The 27,629-nt window shown below is 37.5% G+C and overlaps 1 protein-coding gene across 1 annotated transcript in view; it reads right to left on the bottom strand.

The window, feature by feature from the left end:
* Positions 1-27,629, bottom strand: part of LRP6 (LDL receptor related protein 6) — a 144,415-nt gene that overhangs the window by 11,703 nt on the left and 105,083 nt on the right. The window contains exons 11-19 of the mRNA XM_024575799.4: positions 25,913-26,097; positions 24,954-25,280; positions 18,897-19,099; positions 16,119-16,330; positions 14,965-15,155; positions 10,014-10,223; positions 5,595-5,720; positions 4,149-4,385; positions 3,217-3,327 (exon numbers count right to left, since the gene is read on the bottom strand). Coding sequence (XP_024431567.1) covers positions 3,217-3,327; positions 4,149-4,385; positions 5,595-5,720; positions 10,014-10,223; positions 14,965-15,155; positions 16,119-16,330; positions 18,897-19,099; positions 24,954-25,280; positions 25,913-26,097 — 1,802 coding nt within the window. The remainder of the gene's footprint in view (positions 1-3,216; positions 3,328-4,148; positions 4,386-5,594; positions 5,721-10,013; positions 10,224-14,964; positions 15,156-16,118; positions 16,331-18,896; positions 19,100-24,953; positions 25,281-25,912; positions 26,098-27,629) is intronic.

Below are 27,629 nucleotides of genomic sequence, written 5' to 3'. Positions count from 1 at the left end.
ATTCCATTCTAATGCCAAGATTCGAGAAAGAATAGTTTATGCTGACAACTCCAATTCTTAGTCTCTAGGTCACATCCTGACTCACTGAAATCAGGCGTCTATCCTCACCACTACACTGAAATTAGTTTGGCAAAGGTCAACATTCTCCTATTTGCCATATTCAATGAACCTTTCACCTCACTGGCCTTTCTATACTTTCAACACTGCTGGCTCTTGTTTTCCTCAAAAATGTCTGATTAATACCCTTCCAAGACACCACTTTCTTAGCTCCACTATCTATAATTATTCTGTTTCCTTTCATTGGCTTCATTCTCTTCTGTCTGACTCCTAAGTACTATCGCTTCCTAGAGTTCTGTCTACCCCCTGCTATTTTCCTCCCCTACTTAACTCTCACTGGGAGATTTCATTCACTGCCTCTGCTTTAATTATCGTTAATAAACTGAAGGGCACAAACCTCTCTTGAGCTACAGACCCATGTGGTCAACTTCCTGAACAGCTTCAATGGGACATCTCATGGGCAACTTTAATGCAACTTATTCAAACTGAACTCAATGTCACCATCATCTGCCACGTTCTAAACTCCAGGGGTAAAGCAGATCATAAATAAATGAGGTGCCTGTAGCAAAGGTATTTACATTAAATAAAAAAAACAAAAATAAAGTAATAAAACCCCCCTACATCAGCCAAACATTCCATCTGCAGCCAAGATATGGAACGGTACTTCCGTTTTCAGTCCCTGCTACGTAATTCTAGTTAATGAAATGACTCCAGCCGCTCAGTGAGGTATCTGTGCATCAACCTAAGCTGATCAACTGAATCTAAATGGTTACCAAACCCTTTTATTTTATTTCCATAATAACTCAAATCAATCTATCTACCACAACTGCTCCTTCTTGACTTAGCTCATCATCTTCTGTCTGATCTACAACAGTCTCCAAAGCATTTTTAAATTATAGGCTGCAAGTTATCAGATGGTGAAAACAACTTAGTAGGTTGCAGCTAACATTTTAAAACAGAAGATGTCAGAATGCATTCTCCATAATATGGATAAATACTGTTGTATGACATATTTATGTGTGTACCCATGTTGCTGTAACCTCTTGACTTGGTCAAAAGATTGGAAAGCAACCAGTCTAACAGTTTTCCCTGCCTACAACCTTATCGCCTAGGACCATCTGCTTTACAGCTTTCACAATTACGCACCAATGCCAACCCTTTACTTAAGATGCTCAAAGACTCTCCATTATTCTGGAATACTGTCTCGGCTCTTCAGAAGAAGAGCAAAGTCCTCTATGACCTCACCTCTACATCCGTTTTCTCTTGCTGACACCCTTCCAAACGTAGCATGTACTCTGGCAGTCCTATTTACATGCAGTTTCCCAAAGGTGCCTGTTTCACTCTGCTTTGAATAGGGTATTTCCTCTCCCAGGAATTCAATCTCTCTACTTATCTGCACAGTTAACACTATTCATTGATCAACATCCTGTATCTTCAGCACCATTGTTCTAAAAAGTCTACCTTGATGAGCCTCATCTTCTTTCCTAAAGCTCTGACCACTCTCTCCTTTGTGCTACTTGCAAAGATCTTTAATATAGCACATTTGATATCACTTATCACTCTCTTTTATCAATAGTATCTCCTATGAGTCAGGCTATATGTTTTATATACATTACATCATTTAATTTTTCCCACAGCCACCAGGATAAATATTACCTTCAATCCAAAGATGAAGAAACTAAGGTTTCAATTTCCTGGTAAGAACAAATTTCCTGATAAGAGATGGAGCTAGAATTCAATTCCATCTCTGCCTGGCTTTAAAAGCCCTAATCTTACTACTGCCCCCCAAATAGACAGCTTTGAGAGCACTGGTACAGGTACCCCACATGCTCAGCACACAGCAGGTATCCAGTACTGTTTAATGAGTAAGAATACATACTACAAGTCTCACTGAGTAGTCCATCTGAACTTGTAAAAATATCAGCTTAAAGATTAAGATTAAGATTAAACAGTTAAACTCATTAAGATTAAAGGGTTTTTTTTCCTTTGGTTTTTATTGCATTTTCCCCATTACCATTTAGTAAAAGGCAAAAGATTTATATGCCCTGAAGAGAAACCAGAGTATCCCATTACCATTTAGCTCCCTTATACCCCACCCCCCCAATCAGGTCCATGGGTCCTTTTTCCTTTTTGCTCAATCCCTCCACCCCCTACGTACCCCACCTTAGCTGTCATCCTGCTCTCTTCTATATTTCATTAAACTAGTTTTGACAGGGTAGACATGGCTGATGCTGATTTCCATTCAGAACTAAGTAATCAATTTGGGATATATTAGAGGTTAGGGCACCGGTCAATAGTCATGAAGCTTGAAGAAACCTTAGGCTACTCAGCCTAGGGTCTCTAGGCCTGTGCATATACACTGGTACAAATTTCCTCAGGCTGCATTTTAAGGAAGCTCTTAAAATCACTGAGAGACTGGTGTCAAGAAAAAAATGGGGGATGTTAAACACGGACTAATGTTCAGAAATTCTTAAGTTCTGACCACTGACTGAGTTCCATGTGTCTGTAAGTATACCTCGTTTTGGTACGCTTCACTTCACTGGGCTTCACAGCTTTTGTATTTTCACAAATTGAAGGTGTGTAGCAACTCTGCATCGGGCGAATCTATTGGTGCCATTTTTCCAACAGGCTTAGATGATGGTTAGCATTTTTTTAGCAATAAATTATTTTTTAATTAAGGTATGTGCATTGCTTTTTAAGACATAATGCTATTGCACACTTAACAGACTACATTACAGTGTAAACGTAACTTTTATATGCACTGTGAAACCAAACAATTAGTCTGACTTGTTTGATTGCAGTATTTGCTTTAATGAGCTGGTCTGGAGTCTGGAACTGAACCCGCAACATCTCCGAGGTATGCCTGCAAACTGTTTCAGAATTTTTAACTTTAGTTGTGGCAAAACAATATTTTTTCTTTTCTGATGCTTTACTAAATGTTCCTGTGAAGATTTTTTTTGCGTTAAGAAAACTGCTGTCTTTTAAGGAATTATTAAAAGCAAAACAAAAAATCCCTGGTACAAATAACTAGCTTAACATTAATATTTGTTTCTTAATGAGGAAACAGTGATTACAAGTGAAACTCACACATAAAGAAAAGGAAAACGTATTTTAAAAATTCCCCCTTAAGAGTACTACACAGGTTTCAGTCCTACTTACAACAATCCAGTTCATCCGATTTGTCACTGCAGTCCACATTATGATCACATTTCTTATGTTTTCCAATGCACTGACCGTTGGCACAGCGGAACTGATCAATTAAACAAAGCACTGGGGAAAAATGCAAATAGTTTTCTTATTTTTACTATGTTGTAAAGCCGAATACTACCAAGAATCAAAACAGTACTTTGTGGGTGCAAATGAAAACAAATTAGACTTTTAGATATATCTTAAAAATTATTCTCAGAAAACTTTCATTGGTAGAGGGAAAAGACATTCCAGCCGAAAATTTCCTATTTTGTTATTTTTTTTTAAAGTGCTTTTATTTATTTTTAGAGAGAAGGGAAGGGAGGGAGAAAGACAGGGAAAGAAAAATTGGTGTGAGAAACATCGATCAGCTGCCTCTTGCAAGTGCCCTGACTGGGAATTGAACCAGCGACCTTTCACTCTGTGGGACAACAGCCAAGCAAATGAACCACACCAGTCAAGGCTCCTATTTTGTTCTTTATGTTAAATCTCATCATTCACTAATAATTCCTAAGAATTTGTTTGTGTGGTTTGTTTGGTTTTTTTTTTACCACGTTAAAGGCTAATGGAGGAAAGAGGAAAATAATGAAATTATTTTACATTGAAATAAATAAATTCACTAATTCAAAATAGTACTTGTTTATTGTAAACAAGTACTATTTTAACATACTGAAGTTCTTTTGGCCTCATTCCTCTGCTACACTTACTAATGTGTATAAACCTTATGCACATTAAGTGAATTAAAACAGCAATTTGGAACATGTTACTATGTTTAACATAATAAAGTCAAATGTACTTGAAAACTCCAAATGTACCACTGAGCCAAAGCAACGCTCCACACTCTGAATTGCAAACAACTTAACGGAAAAAGGACTTTATAACTGGGTCTTAAAATTTTTAGATACCTTCGCAGTTCTTTTCGTCCGATTTATCCTGGCAGTTTGCATCTCCGTTGCATCTGAGCAGCCCGTCAATACACTGCCCGCTGGCACACTGGAACTGCGACTCTGAGCACACGGGACAATTAAGCTCATCGCTGTGGTCTTCACACTCAGTAAACCCATCGCATCGCCAGGCCACAGGGATACAGTCAATTTCCCCCGTGAAACAAGTAAACTGCTGAGGAGAACATGTTGGGGGCTCTTCAACAAACCAAGGGGAGGGGGTGACAAAAATAAAGTAAGTGTCACACAGAGGTACAAATACACCTGAGTGGAGCTCATTTAATAATTAATATATATTGTACAAGACACTTCATAATAGATCAAATCCATAATCCATCCATCTAATCGGAGAAGAAATAACAAAGAAAGAAACTGATACACTCCACTCTACAGTTGAACCTCAAAAATATTATATTAAGCAAGAGAATCCAGACATTAAAGGGCACATACGTCATGATTCCTTCTATAAAGCTCAGTAACAAGCATAGCTAAACTACAGGGATAAAAATCAGAACAGTGGTTACTTTTGGAAGATGAGAATTGGCTGCTAAGGGACACGAGGGTACTTTTCTTAATGACAAAATTATGTTTGCTTTGGTAACGCAGTTGTATACACTAGTTAAAACATCCTACTCATGTAATACGTGCACTAAAAATAATCACTAAATGTAAAGAAAAATGCAAACGTCTTTTAAAAGACTTCTAAATAAGAGGTGATATCCTTGATTCAATTTTATCTGTGTTACCACTTCAGAGAGGTACATTTTTCTAACATTTGCCTTATCTGAGTTAACACCAGAACCCTGATATGGAAGCACTTGCTTTAAAAAACTTGTGTAAAATATATGTAGAAAGTCCACCATTTAACCATTTTAAGGAGTACAGTTCAGGCACTGAATATGTTACCAGAGTTGTGCAACACTTGCCATTTCCAAGCACCAGGGCTTGACTCTTTCTCTGCACACACGTGATCCCCCAACCAAACCGGTCTCTCTCAAAGATCTTCAAACCTCCTGCAGTCCAAGCAGAATGTCTTGGATGCTGCTACTCAATACATGCTATTTACTTTTTAAAAAACGTGGGAAAATTAAAAGAATAAAATATTCCTGTAATACCATTTTTTCAATGATTTTTAACTTTTGAGTATATAAGCCCTTTCAATCTTTGTTCACAGAAATATGTATTTTATCTAGCTTTTATAGTAGAAAACTCTTTACATCAGCTTATGATCATAATGTTTAATGTCTATATAAACTCAGTTCCCTAGTAATTTTCCTCTCATTAGAAATCAGATTATTTTAAGATTTCTGCCACTATAGAGAATAGTTCTCCTCCTTCAGTTTGATTAACCTGTTCAGCTATAGAACATGTTAAATGACCTGCACAAGGAAATGATGACACATTTACCTCCACAGGATAGCTCATCCTGAAGCAGAACCAAGTGCATAGGGCAAGAGCACCTTGTAGTACCATCTCCCTTTACAAGACAAATATGTGAACAGCCACCATTATCCTGAGCACAGGGATGCTGTCCTGCAAGGAAAGAAGGGAGGGAGGGAAGGAAGATAAGTTTAGTTAAAATCTATCATTTATGAATTACAAAGAAAACCAAATGTAAATCACCTTGGACTTTATTTGCACACGTATACACTTCCTTGCTCCATCCCTACATAATCTTCAAGAAAATGAAGACAGTGATTTAAAAGCACAAAACACTGTCTGTACGTATTTATATATAAAATATTTTCAATTATTTTAAGCAAGGTAATGACATAGCTCATGTTAATTTGTAGGCAGAATGCTGAGACCTAGATATTGTTCTATATAATACACAAAAATTCTTCTAAACTATAGACTTGAACTCAGAAATTCTACCTTTCTAAAAGATCAGATGATTTTACTCAAAAAGTGTATTTTAATAAAGAATCCACTGATAATTACAGCTGTTATAAGAAAAAGCTTAAGTTCACAGGGACCTCAACCATTTGGAAACAATCAAAATTATTTGCTTGGTCAACTGCAAAAGATAACCTGAAATGATACAAATGCTTAATCTCCTCATATTTGGGTTATATTAAATAAATACACAGTCTGGCAACCTTCCAAACTGTCTCACAGGTTGTACTTAATGAGATCATTGCTATGAATTTTCTACTTAGCTTGTATGAAAACAACTGGACATCTGTCATCACAGAATACCAACGCCTAACGGAGACACACCCATTTATTATCCGACTTTCTTTTCAGTAACACATCCGTTCTGCTTTAGTGTGAGCTGATGAGACTGAGGGAGTAGGCTCATTGTCCCAAAACAGACATCAGTCATTATATTAAGGTACATGAACTACGCATAGCAATGTTTCTCAACCTTTAATTCCATGACACTTAAAAAAAATTTTGACGTGGGGTGGTGAACACACAACACGACAATTCCACTAGCCAATGATGTTACCACAATGAATTCAATACAAAACGAATGTTAACCTGGTTAGGGTTCTCAGCACAAATCATAGAAATCACGCCTCTTCTACTACTATGGCTACACAGCAACCCTAAGCCAAACAGAAGACAACAGAGGATGGCAAACCACCTCAACTCCAAATGCAGCTAAAGATACTTGATTCAGATGTAAGAAAAATGACGTAGTTATAGCTGAAATTAGATCCCGACTCAGCAATGGCAGAAGAGTTCTTATCTTTCGTAATTCTTCACTAGACCTTCACCAGTCAGGTGTCACTTCCACCTTCCGAGCACCATCACTCCGCCTCACCTGGTCTGCCTATGGGCTGTAACACTTGTGATAAACATGAATCTCATTCTCTTTAATGTTATTAAAAAATTTTAAATGTTTTTCCAACTATAAAACCATATTTAAATGTTGAATTATAAAAAAAAGATAATCCTGCCCCCAGAAGTTTTGAAAAGCTCAAGTGAAATCTTATATCAACTGAATATATAACTTAGATACTGTGTCATTATTACCTTATTTCCATCTATTGCATGTTCAGCTTGAGTTACTGAACATGTCACAACACAGAATGGCAACAATGCTAACTTTCAAATTCTTAAATATCTCTAAACTTGGCTTCTAAGTCCATAAACAGTGACAACATAATGAAGACCTGAACAAGCAACGGTGACCTCATTCCTCTATTCTTTCATATTCCTATTTGATTTGAAAGCATTGTGCTGGGAAGTTAAGGAGTTTCAATGGCTCTCTCTTTGGTCCCCATTTAACATCAGCATTCCTGGGACAATCACGCAAGACCTATAGTAGTTACTGGTGAGGGTACTTTTCTTTACAGACACCTATTAACAAGAAGCTAGGCCAAAGATGATCAGCCATTTTCACAGGTTTTCTTTAAAAATAAAATGAGATAAAATTGTTGATTATACTATTACAGTAATCCTATTTTTTTCTCTCCCCTTTATTCCCCTCTGCCTTGCACCCCCCTCCCACCAGCATTCCCCCATCTTAGTTCATGTCCATGGGTCGTACATGTAATTCTTTGGCTTCTCCATTTCCTATACTATTCTTAACCTCCCCCTATTTTGTACCTACATTTATGCTTCTTATTCCCTGTGCCTTTTTCCCCATTCCCCCACTCCCCTTCCCTGCTGAGAACCCTCCATGTGATCTCCATTTCTGTGATTCTGTTCCTCTTCTAGTTGTTGGCTTCATCTGTTTTTGTTCTTTTTAGGTTCAGTTGTTGATAGTTGTGAGTTTAAGTTTTTGATCATAGTTTTTGATCACCTTCTTTTTCTTAGATAAGTCCCTTTACCATTTCATATAAGGGCTTGGTGATGATGAACTCCTTTAACTTGACCTTATCTGAGAAGCAAGTTATCTGCCCTTCCATTCTAAATGATAGCTTTGCTGGATAGAGTAATCTTTGATGTAGGTCCTTGCCTTTCATGACTTTGAATACTTCTTTCCAGCCCCTTCTTGCTTGATTTCTTCTTATGGGAATTCCTTTGTAGGTAACTGTGTCCTTTTCTCTTGCTGCTTCTAAGATTCTGTCCTTATTTTTAATCTTGGGTAATGTAGTTATGATGTGCCTTGGTGTGTGCTTCCTTGGGTCCAACTTCTTTGGGACTCTCGGAGCTTCCTGGCCTTCCTGGAAGTCTATTTCCTTTGCCAGATTAGGGAAATTCTCCATTATTTTTTCAAATACTGTGTTTTCAATTTCTTGCTCTTCCTCTTCTTCTGGCACCCCTATGATTTGGATGTTGGAATGTTTAAAGTTGTCCTGGAGGTTCCTAAGCCTCTCCTTGTTTTTTTTCTGAATTCTTATTTCTTCATTCTGTTCTGGTTGAATGTTTATTTCTTCTTTATGGTCCAAACCATTGATCTGAGTCCTGGTTTCCTTCCTGTCACTGTTGGTTCCCTGAACATTTTCTTTTATTTCAGTTTTCATAGCCTTCACTTCTTCCTCTATTTTGAGACCATACTCAACCATTTCAGGGTGAGTACCCTGATTACCAGTGTTTTGAACTCAGCATCTGATAGGTTGGCTCTCTCTTCATCGTTTAGTTGTATTTTTTCTGGTGCTTTAACCTGTTCTCTCATTTCGGCCATATTTTTTTGTTTTGTCGTCTCTGAGTGCTTGTTAGATAGTAAGGGGTGGAGCCTTAGGTATTAACCAGGGCAGGGCAACCCACCTCACTGTGTTGTGGTGTTGTCTGTCGGGGAGGGGCCCAAAAGGGAACAGTGCCACTTGCTCTATTCTCTGCTGGCTTTCAGTCACTTCCCTCACTACCCACAAGCAAATTGGGCCCTTCTGGTGCTGATTCCCAGGTGGGTAGGTTTGTGTACATTCTAGGACCGTGTGGGTCTCTCCAACAAACTCTCCTGTGAGGCTGGGATTTCCTCCCACTGCCACCTCAACCCCCACAGGTTTTTTTAGTCACAGGTTTTGAGGCTTTATTTCCCCATGCTGGAGCCCTGGGTTGTGTGGTCTGTCTCACTCCCCAGTTGTTCCTCCCGGTTTATCCAGCCACTCTGTTAGCCACCACCTCACCTGGTTTGCTCTGGTCCTCTGACCAGCTTCCCATCTCTACCCCTCCTACTGGTCTGGATGAATGTTTCTTCTTTAACTCCTTGATTGTTGGACTTTCATACAGTTTTATTTTCTGGCAGTTCTGGTTCTTTTTGTTCTTAATTTTTTTTTTTTGTAGTCCTTCTTTTCGTTGTGTGAGGAGGCAAAGTATAACCTCCTATGCCTCCATCTTGGCCAGAAGTTCAAGTTTCCAATAAGATAAAAAGAATATTTATGGCTACTTTTCTAAGCTGAGAATTGAAAACTTTATCCAAGAGGGAAGAAAAACAAGCACTTATTAAAGCACTATATTCAATTTTTGCCACTAATTGTTAGTTTGTTTTGCTTTTGGTAAAGAATAAAGTTACTCCATGATAATTATATTCATCATTATATAAATATAATTTTTGTTTTTGTTTAAATTATGAGGTATATAGGGAACCAAAGAAATATATGCCTTATACCATTATTCTTAAAGAGGTTGAAAGAGAGAAAGAGAAGGAAAGAAAGAGAAGACATATCAAGAGGGGCCTTTGTTGTACCTGGGGAAATTTTTGAAAATGAGAAAGACCATTCCTTTACCTCACTCCTATTTTATGAGGAAAAGATGTTTAATTTGAAAAAGCTCCCAGGTAAGTTTAACGTGAAGATAAAAAACTGGAAAACCTAACAGTACTTGAAAATCTTCAGGATAAAGTGGTAAGAAGATACAAAAGAATATCTTTTTATTTTAATTTCTTACAGTAAATACAAATCCTACAATTAGCAGTATACCATCAGTACTTACTATATTCCTGAAGGTTCAGCTCCTTTACTGCATGAATGTCACTGAGCTGAGCAATTCGAGCCTGGACTTTGGTTCTACCCTCTCGACCTGTCATGTCAATTTTTTCAATCATCTGCTGCTGCTTATCAATCCAGTATAGCCAATTTTCAAACACAGTCAGTCCCACAGGCTGCAAGATATTGGAGTCTTCTAATACTATTCGGTTGGCACCTTGGAAAGAAGAACATTTATCAGAAATAATTCATGTGGGTCAAGTCATACATTCAACAATTATTAACTGAAAATTAAGATTCTAAAAGCTCTGAAAAGGAAAATATAAACTCTCTACTACAAAACTTCAGAATCACTCTTACAAGATATACACATACTAGAAAATACAATAGACTAGACATTCAAGTGCAATCAATACCAAGTAAGTCCAATACACGGTTGTATTCTAATTCACAGAAGTGTAGAAAAGAACTTAGAGCAGTTTTTGAATGATTTTTAAAGCTGAGTCCATTTTTCAAATAAAATTTTATGAAAAGCTCTAGCACATAAAAACAGAAGCATATACTAAATGCATTCCAGTATAAAAGGTTCTGTGGGAGCCTAAATATGTGAAAACAGAAAAAGATCTTATGATAAAAATATATATTATTGGTGACTATATAAAGAAGGAAAAAGGAAACAAAACCCTGCCAATATTACACTAACCTTTCTCGCAGAAAACAGAAAAAGGGGGAACATTTTAATGAGGCAATGTAACCTTGACAGCAAAACTCCAAGTACATTGTCAGAAAAGAAAATTATAGGGTATTCTTTCTCATGAACATGGATGCAAAAATCTTAAACAAGAGCATATCAAATCTATCAATGTATATAAAAAAAGATACTGTATCATGCCAAGTTTGCTTTATTCTAGCAAACTAGGAACAGAAGGGAACTCTTAATCTAATTTTAAAAAAGTTATCTACAGAAAAACCTTAGCAAACATAATACTTAATCATGAAGTATTAAATGCTTCCCCCCAAATCAAGAAGCAAAGCCAAACAAAAACCCCAAAGCTTCTATTATTATTATAATCACCACTGTTTTGGGGGTCCCAGCCAGTATAAAAAGGCAATAAGGAAAAGGACTGGGAAAAATAAAATTCATTATTTGTACACAAATGATTCTGTAATACAGAAAACCCTAAAGAAACTATAGGAAACAAGCTCAAGATATCCAGGTCAGGGGGGGATGGGGGGACAGATGGGCTGTATTATACGTTCCAGCTATAATCACAAAATAAAATCTTAAAAATTTAGAATAGTCTTTTATTACTAAAAGCATTTTGTAATAAAAGCATTTTATTACAAAAGCATTAAATACCAAAAAATTAATAAAAGATGGGTGACCTCTACACAGAAAACAATAATAAAATTGAGGGAAATTAAAGTTCCAAATAAGTAGAGATAAACCAGTGTTCATGGTTTGGAAGACTAATATTACAAAGAAAATAGTTCTACTAAACTGCCTTATAAATCTAAAGCAAACCCAGTCAAAGTTCTAGTAATGCCATTTGCAATTTTTTGCCACTGAAAGCAGTGTTGCAGCGTACGTCCTTGTGTACATATCAGAACATGTCTCTCTGGGCTACACCCAGTAGTGGAACTGCCATGTAATCTGATGGATACAGATTCAGTATGAATAGACAGACCCAAGATGCTCTCCAAAACGATTACTTCAATTTGAAATTCCCACCAGGAGTATAAACGAGAACGGCCACTCCAGTATTCGGTATTGTTAGACTTCTAAATTATTGCCAATCCATACTTACTGTTTTATAAGTATATACTTATTGTTTTACTTATTGGTATATACGTATAGATATACTTAATGTTTTATAAGTATATCTCATTATTAATAAAACCTGCATTTCCTTGTTTGATATTGAGGTTAATTTATTGGTCCTTCACGTTTCTTCTCTGATTTACTATTCAGTCTTTGCTCATTTTTCTATTACTGATTTATAGACATTCTTTATTCAGAACAAATTTGGGGAGGGATACACAAGGGCTTCAAAATTCAAATGTTTTATTTCAAGAGAGAGGAGGAGAAAGCAATGTTCAAAAGCAAATATGGCCGAACAATAAGATCTGACAAAGCTGAGTGGTAGGAACTCCGTGCTTTCTCCATGTTGGAACCATTTCATAACTAAAGGTGGGAAAAAATGCACGGAAAAAAAAAGAAAGTTAATTCATTAAAGTGTTAAGTAATAATGATGGTAAGAATTTTCCCTTTTTTGTATTTTCTAAACTGCCTCTAATGAACACGTTACTCTTACAACAAAAATAAGCATCATAAATGAAGAGAAATAGAGAAAAGGAGAGAAGGGGGAAAATATCTTTAATACTAATAAAAGAGTTAAAACACCAATATAAAAAGCAATTATATAAATTAAAGGTGATATAAAAGATATAGGTCATCAGATGAGAGGAAAAAATACATTTTGTATTTTTGAAAAAATACAAAAAATAATAAGTAAATATGCACACACATGCAAATATGTGCATGACTATCTGAAATCAGAGAAGGCAAATGAAATGGAAGCATTCGAACCAGTAAAGACAATTTTTTTGTAGTTTCTTAAAAAAGTACAAGTGTATTTAAACATATAAAAATTCAAATGATACAGAAATAAATACTATTAACATATTAGGATGCTAGCCTTTCCAACCTTTCTCAAAGTATATTTCTATATTGCTCAAGGAATAAAAAACATGTCTACCCATGTTCTTAAGAGTATATATACATATTATGTGTCTATATATGTATACATACATGTATATATAGTATAAATATTTTTGGAGGGCAATTTCCCAATAAATACAATACCTATGAAATATTTTTTAAAAAATTAGATCTTAATAAACAACTTAGTTTTTAAAAATCATCCTTCCATGCCACTGCACAGAGATCTACCTCATTTGTTGGAATGACTTGTAATATTCCATACACATGATATTGAATGTACCAAGGTCTGTCCAGAAATTATCCAGCCCCAGCCACATAATATGAAAGAGGCATTTATCGAAGAGGATGCAAAATACAGGAAACACTGTACCTAGGACAATGATGCCTCACAATTCATCCCCAGTTACGACCTTCTTGAGGAAATCTGGCCATTGCTAGTTCTTTGAATCAAGTCATTAGCAAATGCAGCATGTTACTTCTGCTCTGGTAGCAGAAGCTGTGGAACGAACTTTGCCACAACACACTTCACGTCAAGAGCCTGCATCAAAATCTCAGACACAGTAGTTTTTGGAATCCCCTGATCAGCTTCTAGTCCTCTGTCAGTTGCCGATCTTTGTTGATGGCAGCCCGCACATGTTCAACATTCTCAGGTGTTCTGTTTGTTGCAGGCCTTCCAGAATGTGAACCACTTTCAACAGATTCTCAACTATCTTTGAAGCATTTGTGCCACACTTTTACTTGTGCTACACTCATTGCATCATCCCAGAAAGCCTTCTGAATCATCCAAATAGTTTCCGCAGAGGAATGTTCAAGCTTAATGCAAAATTTGATGCAGATTCATTATTCTACTTGTTCAGCCATTTTGAATGTGACAGCCATACAGTACACACGCTCACTCAACAGGTGTCTACTGCTCCCACTGACTAGTACAGTGTAGCTGTCATTGTTCACACATGTGCCATCCAGTCCACTCTCCTGGGCTGCCAGGTTACATCAACATCGCACAAACTGTTCTCATTATATCAACAATGGCTGGACTTTTTCTGGACAGACCTCATAGTTCTCTGTAGTAGGCTATGACAAAATAATGCTTAGAAAATACCCTTCTACAACTGGGTCGGCATTTCTGTAACACAGCTAACTGAAAGGGCAATTTATTGGTAAATTGCCCTCCAAAAATGTCCTACCAATTTCTACTCCTACCAAAGTGCAGGGAGGCATGCCATTTTTTCTGCTATTCTTGCCAATGTTGGGTATAACCAACTCTAACATATTTTTGCCACTCTGACAGACATAAATAATGTATTATTTTTAAGTTCATTTTTATGATCACTAGTGAGATCACACAGAATTTCTGGACATCAGAAACTGTGGGGAGAAGTAACTATGATTGTAGATAGAGGACTGCAGAGAAATGAGAAAGTAAAAGTACATCTAAAGACCAACAATTCATTTGAACTGGCCTCAAAATACCAGGAATGTTATGACCACTTGAGTTTGCTGATGAACTTATGAAAGGTGAATACCAACTTAAGTGCACAGCTAAACTATTTTTCTTTAGGGTATGAGACTACCCGGAAGATTTTTTTAGTATAGTAGTGACATGATTAGAAACGATGCTTCAGAAAATTAATCTAGGAATAGTGTATAAACATTCAAGAGTGGGGGATCAACAGGGAAAACACTAATCACAGGTTAGAATTCAGGACAGAGATGATGAGAAATAAAGTACAGCAGAAGAATTAGGAAAGGAGCAGAAATACATTAGAAATATATTTACAGAGCCAAGCCCAAATGAATATTGGCAAGTTATTAGATAACAGAGGGAATAATCATATTGATAGTTGAAGAAAAAAGTTCTTCCTAACCTACTTAATGCTGACTGTTTTTAGTGAAAAAACTATAAAGAAAAGTGTACAAAAATAATACAATGGAAGAAAAATACAAATGCTACTGATGAATCATCTTAATACCTCAAATCAAAATAAGGAAGTAGGCCCTGACTGGTGTGGATCAGTTGACTGAGCACTGGCCTATGAACCAAAGGTCACTGGCTCGATTCCCAATCAGGGCACATGCCTGGGTTGAGGCCAGTCGGGGGTGTGCAAGAGGCAACAGACTGATGTATGTCTCGCACACCAATGTTTCTCTCGCTCTCTTTCTCCCTCCCTCCCCCTATTTCTAAAAATAATAAAATCTTTTTAAAAAATAAGGAAACATATTTTTGTGGTACCTGAGAGATCACTGCTTTCAATTCGCCGGAGATCTGAATCAGCCCAAAAGAGCTTGCCCAATCTGCTATCAAGGGCTAAAGCAACTGGCTTACTTAAGCCACTGAAAAAGAGGACCTCCCGTTCTGTTCCATCCAAAGCAGCTCGTTCAATTTTTGGAGACCTTTCCTGAAGATTGGTAAAATACATATACCTAAAGAGAAAGGAGGAAATAATAAGTTTACCAAAATAAGAAACCATACAAAATGAGAAGATTCTTATTGATTGAAACCAAAACAGGTAGAATATTTAAAAATCTTATTTTGAAATGTTTTAAAATATTCTTTAAAAAGCTATGAGATACTATTACTTTCAGTAATAGTAACAAAGGGTACACAGAACTTCCGAGGTAGTTAACTTTCAAGGATTAATAAAACAAAGTGGTAGACACAGGCAGTTACATTTTTTGAAATACTATAATAAAATAAAATAAATGAAATAAATAAGCAGTAACCAGAGACCTGGTCACAAAACCTTAAATTCCTTCCCTTATTAGTCCGTTTCATACCTAAAAATAAGTCATAAAAGTCATTTCTTATATTTAAGTTCTAAGGTTCATCTTTCTCCTGTAACTCTTTTGAAGTAAGCTACTTTCATGCTGAATTCCTTATCATTCATTCAGATGCAAATACATGTGACTTATTAAGTGCAAAGATCTGTATTAAATGAAAGAAGATATATTAATTCTTGGCATTAAGGAACCTAAATACTAGCAGGAAATATAAGACTGAAAAATAAAAGTTATAAGGTCAATTGGAAAGGACTAAATATGACTAGAGAGGCACGGATATAATAGAGTACTGGGCATTTAGGAGAGGGGAAAATCACATCCGGCTAGGGTTGGAGTAGATCAAGGAAAACTTCGAGGAGGATGTTGCAGTTCAAGTGGTCCTAGAAGGATGGGTAGAAATGAAAATTAAAGCAATAGAGACTAACAAAGGAAATTCTAGGCAGTAAAATCAGAGAAAGGAAGAAAATGCAGGGGCAGATAGATGGAGAATATCAAGTTTTTCATCGTTAACACAGGATATTGCAAGGTAAACAAAGAAGGAATGCCAAGAAAGGCTGCTGAGGGTCTGAGATGCCAAGGCATCTGAACGGTACTTCAGTAACATACCCTTTCTCTGGGTTTACCACAATGGCTCGAGGTCTGTCTTGCTCGCCTTTTAGCACCACTCCAATTGATCTCCCATCTAATCTTGTTACATTAATGACATTGGTGGCCTCACAAGTCCAGTAGATGTAGCGGCTATAAATATCAATGCTGAGGTCATAGGGTTGTATTTCTAGGTTCTGATTCGGAACTGAACTCACAACCACAGTAAAGCCCTAGGGAAAGAAAAGGCACACATACACATAGAGAATTAGACTCCAAACCAGAGAGCCCTGAGGGGATCATTTACAATGCTTACATTTATATGGTCGCTCATCTGAGAAGGAAGTCTCAAGGGAGATTTCTTACTGATACATTTTTTTATGAGTAATGTGCTTCTTTGTTAACATGCATTTCAAATGTTCCCCTGGGTTATTATGACATGGGGCAGCAGAGCGAGCTAAGGCCACATTAGCTGCTCTGAGAATCTGACAGCGCACTGATTAGAGATGAGCATGAGAAGGGGGCAGCTCTGACAGACAACCCTGCCTAGAACCACACCCTAGAAGTGCCCCTAAAGCAGTGGTTCTCAGCAAGGGCATTTGCAAATGTCTAAACCAGGGGCACCTGACAATGTGTGGAGATATTTTTGATTGTCATGACTGTGGGAGGTGTAGTTGGCATCTAGTGGCCACAGGCCAGAGATGCTGCTAGACAGCTTACAATGTTCAGACTCGTCCTCCACAACCACAAAGAATTATCCAACCCAGCTCTGGCTGGCATGGTTCAGCTGATTGGAACATCATCCCATGGACCAAGAGGTCTCTGGTTTGATTCCCAGTCAGGGCACATGCCTGGGTTGCAGGTTTGGTCCCCTGTTGAGGTGTGAGAGAGAGGCAACTGATAGATGTTTCTCTCTCACACTGGTATTTTTTTTTTCTCTCTCTCTCCCTCCCTTCCCCTTATCCAGGTGATAAAAAAAGAAAGAAAAGAATTATCCAACCCCAAAATGTCAACAGTACCGAAGCTGACAAACTCTGCTCTAGAGACAATAGCAGTTGGGCTATAAGCCGTATCTATCAATCAGGCCTACCTGCAATCCTCAAATCCACCCCCCAAAAATTCTTTTTACAAAGCCAAGCAGAAAGAGAGCCGTTTGTTCACCTGTTCTAGCTGAATAAATTTTATTTTATTTACTCAGCATCTGAGGCCATGGATTCCTTAATGAAGCTATCTTACTTATTTGCCATGTCCTTGGCTGTATGATAACAGCTCTTAATTTCCTTCTGCAGGTCTCGGCCTACAAAGAGGAACGTGCATTTGCAATATACCGCTACTGACTATACACCTAAATGATCCCTCAGTAGCTCTAAGTATTGGGTTGGCCAAAAAGTCTGTTTTGTTTTTTCCTACAAGATGGCTCTAGTAGTGCTTAGTTGTCTTTAACTTCATTCAAAACAATTTTGTTAGATTGTACTGTGACAGCTGTCATATCAGTGTGCGTTTAAACAAAACTTATCAAAATTGGTGAATTTTTGTGTAGCAATTTAATATCAAAGATGGAAGAAAATAAGTGACATTTTCGGCATATTATGCTTTATTATTTCAAGAAAGCTAAAAACGCAACTGAAATGCAAAAAAAAAAGATTTGTGCAGTGTATGGAGAATGTGCTGTGACTGATCGAATGTATCAAAAATTATTGGTGAAAATGAAAAATGTGTCTTTTATGTTATGGAAAAAAACATACAGACTTTTTGGTCAACCCAGTACATTATCCCCTTGCTCTTCTGTGTGAGAAAAGACATAAAAAATTAGTAATCTCATCTCCCTAAATTTTAATATGTTCAAAATCAAACTTAACATTATTGCTATGGGAAGATGATAAATAGTTATTTATAGCAGTCCCAGTCTCATACTATTTGGTCATAAAACGAAAGCAAAGAAGTATGGATAGTGGTATACAAACCATGTCTGGTATGTAAGCATAGGTAAGTTTTGTTGATACTGTTTTCATTCCCATCCCATAGTCACTAAATGTTTACCAAAAAAATGCCATTGGATTAATAGCATATCCCATCAGGGGTGTCTAACCTGCGGCTCATGGGCCACATGCAGCCCAGGATGGCTGTAAATGTGGCCCAACACAAAATCATAAATTTACTTAAAACACCGTAAGAGTTTTTTGTGATTACGTGTCGCAATGTATCTAATATGTGGCCCAAGACAGCTCCTCTTCTTCCAGTGTGGCCCAGAGACCCCGAAAGGTCGGACAACCCTGTTAGATGTTTTTAATTTTACTGAGGCTATATTGTGTTTATCCTTTGAACTTTTTACATAATCGTTAACTGGTAACAGAACCATTATTTACTGAGTCTCTGTCACGGAACAGGTAATGCACTACGTGCTCTACACTCCCTGCAGCTAAAAAGCTCATAAGAATCCTAATGGTGATAGACCTGAGATCAGAAGTGAGGTCTTTTTGATTTCAAAGCTTCCAACACTCCACGTAAATGAAACCATAACAAAAAAAACTGTACAAATGGATATGGATGGCAGCGACTAAGCCATTACCAATATATGAGCATAAGTTATCTAAATATAATTTTCATTCCAATAGCATTATCAAACAATGATATACTGAAAGATCATTAGAAGGGGAAAAAGCTGCTCAGTCTACAATTTCAGTTTCATACGCACACATGCAGATGTAGGATCAACACTTAAATATAATAAAATAGGATGACTGGTTAGTCCAATTACTAGGTAGAAAAAAATGGCTTTTGCACAGAGCTTTGAGTTACCTGGCTGCCATCCTCTTGAGCTTTTCGGATCATGTTTTGTCGTGAATCAATCCAATATAGTTGCTTGTCCAGCGGGTCATAGTCAATGGCCCGGACATTCCGAAGGCTGTGGATAGGAAGGATGATGTCAGGGCTCTGCTGTTCGTCAATGACCATGCGGTTGATTGCGCTTTTTTGACTGAAGAGCAGGAAAGTAGTTGGAGCTTCAAGAAAGAAAAGAGCAAATCTGAAACGCAGACTAAGTCCTGCATCACTCAAAGATACGATCAGCCTATAGCTCTATCTCGTACAAAACACACATACATGCTGAAGAGGTAAAAAGGTTACGACTGAGGACAAAACCCTTTGGAATATCCCCAGAAACTTTCTTTAAAGTGACACTAATAAGCACTCTGGTTACCAAATCAGTTACGAATTTACTCAATGGCATAGCTATCTAGCCTCTTTTTTTGCACAGTGGTATCATAGAAGGCTCGATGTCAGTGAGGCATTTGACAAAGATATACAAAAGTTTCCCTGTTTATCAAGTAAATAATCCTCCACAACCTCTTCTTGTGAGTGTTAGGAAGCCTGGGCCTCCATAGTTCAAAGCAGAAACTTGAAGACTGGCCCAGGCCAGGTGGCTCAGCTGTTTGGAGCATCCTCTGGTACACCAATGGTTGTGAGTTCATTCCCTAGTCAGGGCACGTACCTGGATTGCAGGTTCAATCCCTGGTCAGGGCATGTATGGGAGGCAACAGATCAATGTTTCTCCCCTTAGCCCACTCCTTTTCCCTCTCTCTAAAATCAGTAAAACATATCCTCAGATGAGGATTAAAAAAGGTAATTAAGACAAGTTTTAGTCTCAGCTCCCTCACTATTTAGTCACTTGATCTTAACTAAGTCACTAAACCTCTTACGCAACTCTAAAGTAAGGTTTTAGCTGCCTTGTCTTGCTCATTGAGTTGCAACAAGAATTTTATAACATATGAAAAATTACTTTAAAAGTTATAAGGCATTATGTCAATTGTAACATAATAAACTGTAAGGCATTATATAAAGTAAAAAAACCCTATTTTTTATCGTTGTCGGTAGCAACAGAAATAAACTTGGTATTAATAGAAATCAAACAAACCCTGACAGACTGCAGATACAGGCTTTATTTTGCATTGGGTGTATGTGGTTTTCACTGTGAGAAGGAGCTGGTAAAAATCTCTCTCATCCTGCCAAACTAATAATAAATGCTTTTACTTATTATCTCTAATCCTCATAACAAAACCTGTATTTATATTTTCACTAAAAAAATATTCTGCTCTGATTCTAAGCTGATGCCCTAAATTTACGAAATGGGGAAATGCAACAGAGACAATGTGACCCTTTCCTAGGGACTAGGCCTCTGATTGCTATGTAAGCATCTTTAATGCAGGAAAACACCTAGGAAATAATAGCATTTGACAGTGCTAACAACAACTTCAGTCTAACAGCATTTTAAAAATCTTCATTAAAAATACATAAAATTTCATGACATTTTATTCTCTTGGAGGTCAGCCATCAACTAAATCCAGTAGAATTTTGCCCTTCTCAGGGAAATAAACGTAAATGGTGAAGCTTAATGCCTTCTTTCCCCCCATGTGCCCCATTCTTTATGGCTCCATTATTTGTGGTTCCCCGCTTTACTTTTACACCCAAATGTATACTGGCTTGAATCCCAGAGAAACTCACTGGTACTCACAAAGGAATTTGGTATTCACAACACAGAAATTCTGCTTTAAGCTCTTCACTGGCTAAAAGCCCACAATTAGCTTGGAAAATTTAGAACATATTCAATGATCCCACTGGAGTTCTCCATTATCTTGAGTTCATCACATAATGATTTAACAACTTTTAGCAATTTTAGTAGAACTTGTGCCTTAAGTGGTAAGAACACAGGTCACAAGAGAGTAGCTCACAAGTCTCCCACCCATTTTTTCCCTTCTTTAAAAAAAAAAAAAAAATTTACTCATTTTTTTAAAGAGGGGGAAGAGAGGGAGAAAAACATCGAGGCAAGAAAAACATTGATCAACTGCCTTCTGTACATGCCCCGGACAGGGACGGAACCCACAGACTAGGCATGTGGCCTGGCTGGGGATGGACCTAGTGACCCTTCGCTTCATGGGATGATGCCCAACCAACTGAGCCACAGCGGTCAGGACTCCATTTAAGAACAAACTGACAGTAACCAGATGGGAAAAAGGGAAGGGTCATCAAGGAACATGTATAAAGGACATATGGACAAAGCCAAAGAAGGGTAGGACAAGATCGAGGATGGGAGGTGGGGATGGGTGGGGCAGGAGGGAGTGGTGGGGGTAAAATGGAGACAACTGTACTTGAACAACAATAAAAAAAAATTTTTTTTTAAAGAATTGTTTTTTGGCAGTACTTTCTTGTAAAGCAAGAAAAAAGAAAAGTCTCGAAATTGTAAGTTTCCAGCCGCAGAAGCAACACCTATACTAAGACATACAATGAAACTTAGAAGACCCCAGATTTTTAGTTGCCAACTTTTCCTGACTGGGAAACAATATTGTATGTGGTTCCTAGTATGTTTTATTGAACATTATTTTTTAAGTCAAGTTTTAACCTTCAATAAGATTCTACAATTGGATGTTCTAGAAATATGGATTAAGACAAAGTCAAACATGGCTTGAAACAAATAAATGCTTATTTCAAGAACTCTATGGATAACATTAGCAATTAAAATTAATTGGCTTAATGTTTCTAAGAGGAAGCTGATGTTTTGACTTATTTACAAGTTATTCAGCACTTAAAGTAATAAAGAATATACAATTTCGTAAGCCTAAATCCATCCTAACTTACGTCACCTCTTAACCACCTTATGTCCTGGGGAACGGTGCTTTAAAAATGGTTCTATCGGGCTGTCTGAGTTTTACATTCCTGCAATGAGAAAAGCCACGTGCAGAAGTTGGAGGAAGAGGTGCAAGCAGAAGGGAGCTTTTCAGCTCTCTGTTGAAGGTATAAGTGTTCACCTGTAGCTTAAAGGGAGGCACTGCTCTTGTGTAAGAACAGCAAAATCCACAAGGCCCAGCCCAACATGTCTTACTGTGCCAATAGGCATTGAGTTGGGACTGAAGTACAACCCATACTTCATTACCCAAGTCAGGCACTTATGCAGCTGCTTCTGTCTACAGGAAATATCTTTTCCCAAATTGCACAAAGGTGCCATAGAAGTCAGCCACTTCAGTACTGAACAAGGGATTACACAATTTGATTTCCTGTTTCCTCTCTGATGTAATCTATTTGTTCACTCTGTTCCAACACTGGCCTCCTAGGTGTTCCTCCAACATGCCAGACATGTTCCCTCCCTAGGGCCTTTGCATCAGCTGCCCCCTTTGGCTTGTTAGGTCTCCCTCCAGATATCCACATAGCTCATTTCCTTACCTCCATCAGTTCTTGACATAATGTTACTTTTTAATAGTGACTTCTCTAATAACCCTATTTAACATTGCAATCCCCCTCCCAACATTCTCACACTTATTATTTCTTCATAACACATATCTCCATCTAATCCAAGATACAGTTTACTTAATCCATTCATTATCTGTTCCCCTGGAATGTAAGCTCCATGAGAGCAGGGACTGATGCCTATTTCATTCACTGCTATATTCTCTACTGACTCAAATAATGTCCAGTGTGTAGATGTTCAATAAATATTCACTGATCAAATAAATAATTAAGGAAATAAAGAAAGAATCATTAGATGATGATAACCAAGGAGAGCCGTGTCGCCATGACCTTGAAACTAAGAAAACAAAATTGTTTCAGAGACTTGGGACGAAAAACAAACAAACATTTATTTAAAACCTCCAATGTGTCACACATCACACAAGGTGTTATTTAATCCCCAAAGTTATCATCTCCATTTTACAGGTGAGTAAATTCAGAAAGGTTAAGTAATTTTTAAAGGAAGCCTCAAAAGTTTAAGTATTTTCCCAAGGTCACAAAGCTGTTGAATAGAAGAGCACACGTGTTTTTCCAAATCCTGTTCTATTTTTTCATTGTTTTATTTAACAATGATTTGTTGAGTATCTATTTACCTACTGAGCACTATCCTAGGCACCTAAGATATATCAGTGAAAAAACAGGAAAAAAATGCTACTTTGTGGAGTTTGTATTCCAATGGATACACAATAAGCAATAAACACAACAAAGAAGTTAACAGCATATAAATAGTACAGTGTATAGACTATACAGTATATTAAAGAGTGTTAAGTGTCATAGGGAAAAGAAAAAGCACGAGTTGTAAAGAGCACTGGCAATGCTAGAGAGGGCAGAAGGATGATGTGCAAATTTTAAACAGGGTAGACCAGGTCTCCCAGTGAAAGTCACTATAACGAAGACTTGGAGGTGAAGTACATCTATGCAGCTATTTGCAGGAAGAACATTCCAAGCAGAGGAAATAAGCAGGTGGGAGTAACTGCAATACTGGAAAATTGCAATGGGGCTAGTATGGTTGTCTTGGAAAGAGCAAGGAAGAAGATAGTAAAAGCTGAGGTTATAGAAGCAAAAGGGGGCAGGTTCCAAGTACTGGATACAGGTCATGTAGGAACTTGTATGCCACTGTAAGACTAGGTGTTTACTGTGTGAATGGGAGCCATTGTAAGGTTTTAAGCACAGAAACATGATCTGATTTAGCTTTAAAACACAGGTCAAGCAGTAAATTACACAATGTAAGAAAACTTTTTAAGGGCAACTATTTTGTGTTAAACTTGCCTTGTAATCTACCTTAAAATCTAATACATCTATATACAAATATTAAATAGCTATTATAACAAAAAGAGCACACAACGGAAGGCTTCTTGAGTCTCTGCTGATCTATCTTGGAAAAGTAGCCAAACACAGTTATTAGGAACACTCAGCACTGATTTCTCATGGCCTTCACTGACCAGCTAACATGTCCTCATGACAGTGACCTCAAAAGGTCTTTCCATCGTCTTCTTGTCTCTATCCTCAATCAGTTACTACCCCCGTTTTCTCCTTCCATTTAAGGTCGAACTTCTTGAATAAGACATCTACATACACGACCTCCCATTCTTCCTCTCCATTCACTTTCTGATCTACTTCAGTCTTTCACCATTACTTCCCTGAAATTATTCTCTTCAGGGTTACCAAAATGACCTTATCCAAAAATCCAATGGATACTACTTTAGGCCTCATCTTAGTCAACCTCTCAAGCAGCATCCAACACAGTTCCTTTTGAAACAACCTTATCTTTAGTCTTCTGTGCCCCTATTCTCTTCTGGTTTTCCTCTTAGCTCTCCGGCTGCTACTTTTCAGTATCCCCTGCAAGCCTTCCCTCCTCAACCAGAGCTCCTTAAGTCACCGGATGCCTTCTTTTCTCTACACAAGGAGTTGGCAAATTATGGTCCACGAGCTAAATCTGCCCTGCTGCCTGTTTCTGTAATAAAGTTTATCAGAACTCAGTACATTTTTAAAACGTATTGTCTAAGACTGCATTCACGCTACAGTGGGCAGTGTGGAGTACACGTGAGAAATTTTACACCTCACAAAACCTAAATATAATACTTACTCTCCGGCCCTTTATAGAAAAGATTTGCTGACCTCAGCTCTACGTCTTCTCCCTAAGTAACTCCCCTATTTTAAAAACATGCTGGCAATTCCAAAATTTCTATCTCCAACCTCATCTCTGAGCTCTGGGATCTTCTAGCCAACTTATTTAGTATTCATATTGCAACGCCCCATAGAAATATCAATATAAACCTGTGTAAAATTAAATCTTTTATTTCTTCCTGAAGCTATGCAAATTTTGAACTAAATATTTAATACTGAAGAGTAAAAGATTTTTCTGTAACATCAAATATTCCATAATATCAACTAGCTTTCATCAAATAAAAAGTAACAAAAACATGTATTTTCCCATCTCTAGTCCGTCCCTTTTTAATTAAACAAATGACCAACTTCAGGGTTCTACAACGTTTTCCTCTAGAAAGAACATTAACCACAGTTTTCAAAGTCCTGCTTTCTCCTCTAATTCTCGTTTGCTCTGGGGGAAATGCAGCTTACCACTACAAGTCCTGTTGTCAGCATTGAGAGAGTAGTGGGCAGGGCATCCACACACATAACCTCCAACTGGCACAGCCAAGCAGAGGTGGGAGCAGTGCCCATTGCTGGAAGCACACTCATTCCACCCTGCCTGCCGAGAGGAGTGAAAGACAAGGATGTCCATCACATAATCCAAATGGCCCTGAATGATGGTGCGGTTTTGGCCACTAGTTTTGTTGGCACGCTCAATGCTGCGTCGGCTCCAGTCCGTCCAGTAGATGTAATCTTGGTACTGAGTTAAGCCAAAAGGATGAGGCAAGTCATCTGCTATAACTTCACGGTTGAGTCCTATTTTCAGAAAGGCAGCAGAAGGGGGAAAGCAGAGGGATGAAATATGTGAGACTGTGAGTCTTGTTGCCCCCTCCCCCAAACTGTAACCTATAAAACAAACATTTGTAAGCAATTTAAAACTGAACAATTCATTTAAAAGCAATTCTAAAACCAGACCAGTCCTGTGAAATCAATCCATCTGCAGTCTGACCCCATGCCTCAAGCTTATACTCTTGCTATAAATCACTGAGTTTGTTTAAACTCCTGCAAATGGTCTCTTTTGATTGTGGTCTTATTTTCTCTCAATAAGGGTCTATAGTTCAATTTTTCTTCTTCCTTCCATAACAAGCTGGAAATGCATATATTTTATTGTCCTGATACACAAAGTCACTGCAGGAATATCTAGGGAGTTATAAATTCCATTACGAGTACAACAATAATGAAATTTCCACATAATAAAGAGATGTGAGTCCAAGTGCCTAGCCCACTATTAGTAACAATAAACAGAATACAATGCCAAACAGAGGGAGAATCTAGACATTCATGAGAAGTTTTATTGATAGAATCTACCTAATGGTAACAGCAATCTTTCTGATTTTTGCATAGAAAGAACAATATACTACTATCTGTGAATAAAAAGTAGAACTTACCCAGCATATTTGAAGATTCTATTAAGTTGGTGTCCAGGTCTGTCCAGTAGAGTCTCCTTTTAGCGTAATCAATTGTTAGGCCGTTTGCACGCCCCACATTCGGGACTAATGTAGTACGTTCAGTTCCATCCATGGCAGCTCTGTCTATCTTAGGTTTTCCACCCCATTCAGTCCAATACATAAATCTAAATTCAAAAAGTGGACATTTAACATTTCACTTTTGATTATTGGGGAGAAAGGGCCATATTCAGGCACAGTTAATTAAATAACTTTAAAGAAAATATATATTAAATCAAGGAAATTGGTAAAACAAAATCATAGCTATAATTTTTCAATTATTTTGGCACCCTCAACTAAATATATTTTCTTATATCCTAAAAAGGAAGTGAGTCAGCTTTCCTTAGTTTTTCCAATGAATCTGTTCCATCCAAAACCTAGGAGTTGGAAAGAAACCAATGAGTTCCTTATTGCAACACTTGCATTTATAAAACTAATATTTGAGACGCTAGGAAAGGATTAAAGCTCTGGTGTCTGAATCTGGTTCATTTCTGAACAAAATATCTTTATGTATTTCTGAACACAAGTAATTTGTGTTTTTAAATTTTTAAACTTAACTCTCCCCAAAATCAAGCTGCAGGAGTATATCAAAAGTATAAGTTAATAGCCTTTTAAGTGGTTAGGAAAAAGCAAAGTTTGAAAATACTTGTATATTTGGTCAACATGGTCCCAGGGAACATACTGTATGAATGAGAGCAATGACACCCCTTACTGTGTCACCTGGGCAGTGAATGCTACTCCTGTAATCACTGTGGAATTTAAAAATATTCTTCTGCTTTTATTTTACTTGGTCAAGTTTTTTATATTACCCTTGGAGCAGCCTTACAGTCCTATAGGCTTTTTACTTATGAGGAGGCCAAAGCACTAAAAGAAATAAATGATTTGTCTAATGTCTTCAAGCCAGTTGCATGACAGAGCTAGAACTAGATCCCATTCCTTAGCCAACTGCCCTTTCAGCTAAAACTAGTGAGGTGCTAGTTTCAAAACACTCTGAATACTAGGCCTAGGAAAGCACTCCACATGCCAGCTCTCATCAAACACCTGAGGACAGACCTTCACTCGTCAGCCTGTCAGCTAACGACTGACTTGGTAGCAATGCTTTTCTGAAAAGTAAAGTTGGTCTCGGGCTTTGTCTGCATCTGTACTTGTCAGCTGACAGGCACATGCACACCACAAGAGCCAAAGAGAAACAACTGTGAGAGAAATTTCACAGTTGCCAGCAGCCACATAAACTAGAGTCCTTAGTCCCAACTACTAAATTTATCTGTCTGGTAACTGAAGCTCAAAGTAAAAGATCACCATAATCCAACCACAACATGTCAGCACAGAGCTGTCTTTGGTATGGCCTTCTAATTAAGTGGATAACTAGCTAATTGTGGAATTAAAGTGACTTAAGAAATACTATTTTTAATAATGGATATGCAAAATATGCCTGTATATTTACACTGTTAACTTCTGCTTTCTTTCCCCCCCCCGATATCTCCTCAGGCAAGGAAAACAAAAGAGAAAAAATAAACAAATGGGATTACATCAAACTAAAATGTTTTTGCACAGCAAAGGAAACCATCAACAAAATGAAAAGACAACTCACAGAATGGGAGAACACACTTGCCAATATATCTGATACGGGGTTAATACCCAAAATTTATAAAGAACTTAT

This window comes from Desmodus rotundus, chromosome 3 (genome assembly GCF_022682495.2).
Source record: "Desmodus rotundus isolate HL8 chromosome 3, HLdesRot8A.1, whole genome shotgun sequence".
NCBI classification, from domain to species: domain Eukaryota; kingdom Metazoa; phylum Chordata; class Mammalia; order Chiroptera; family Phyllostomidae; genus Desmodus; species Desmodus rotundus.
Note: the sequence above shows the minus strand (reverse complement) of the source record. Positions and strands in the feature narration are given on the sequence as shown.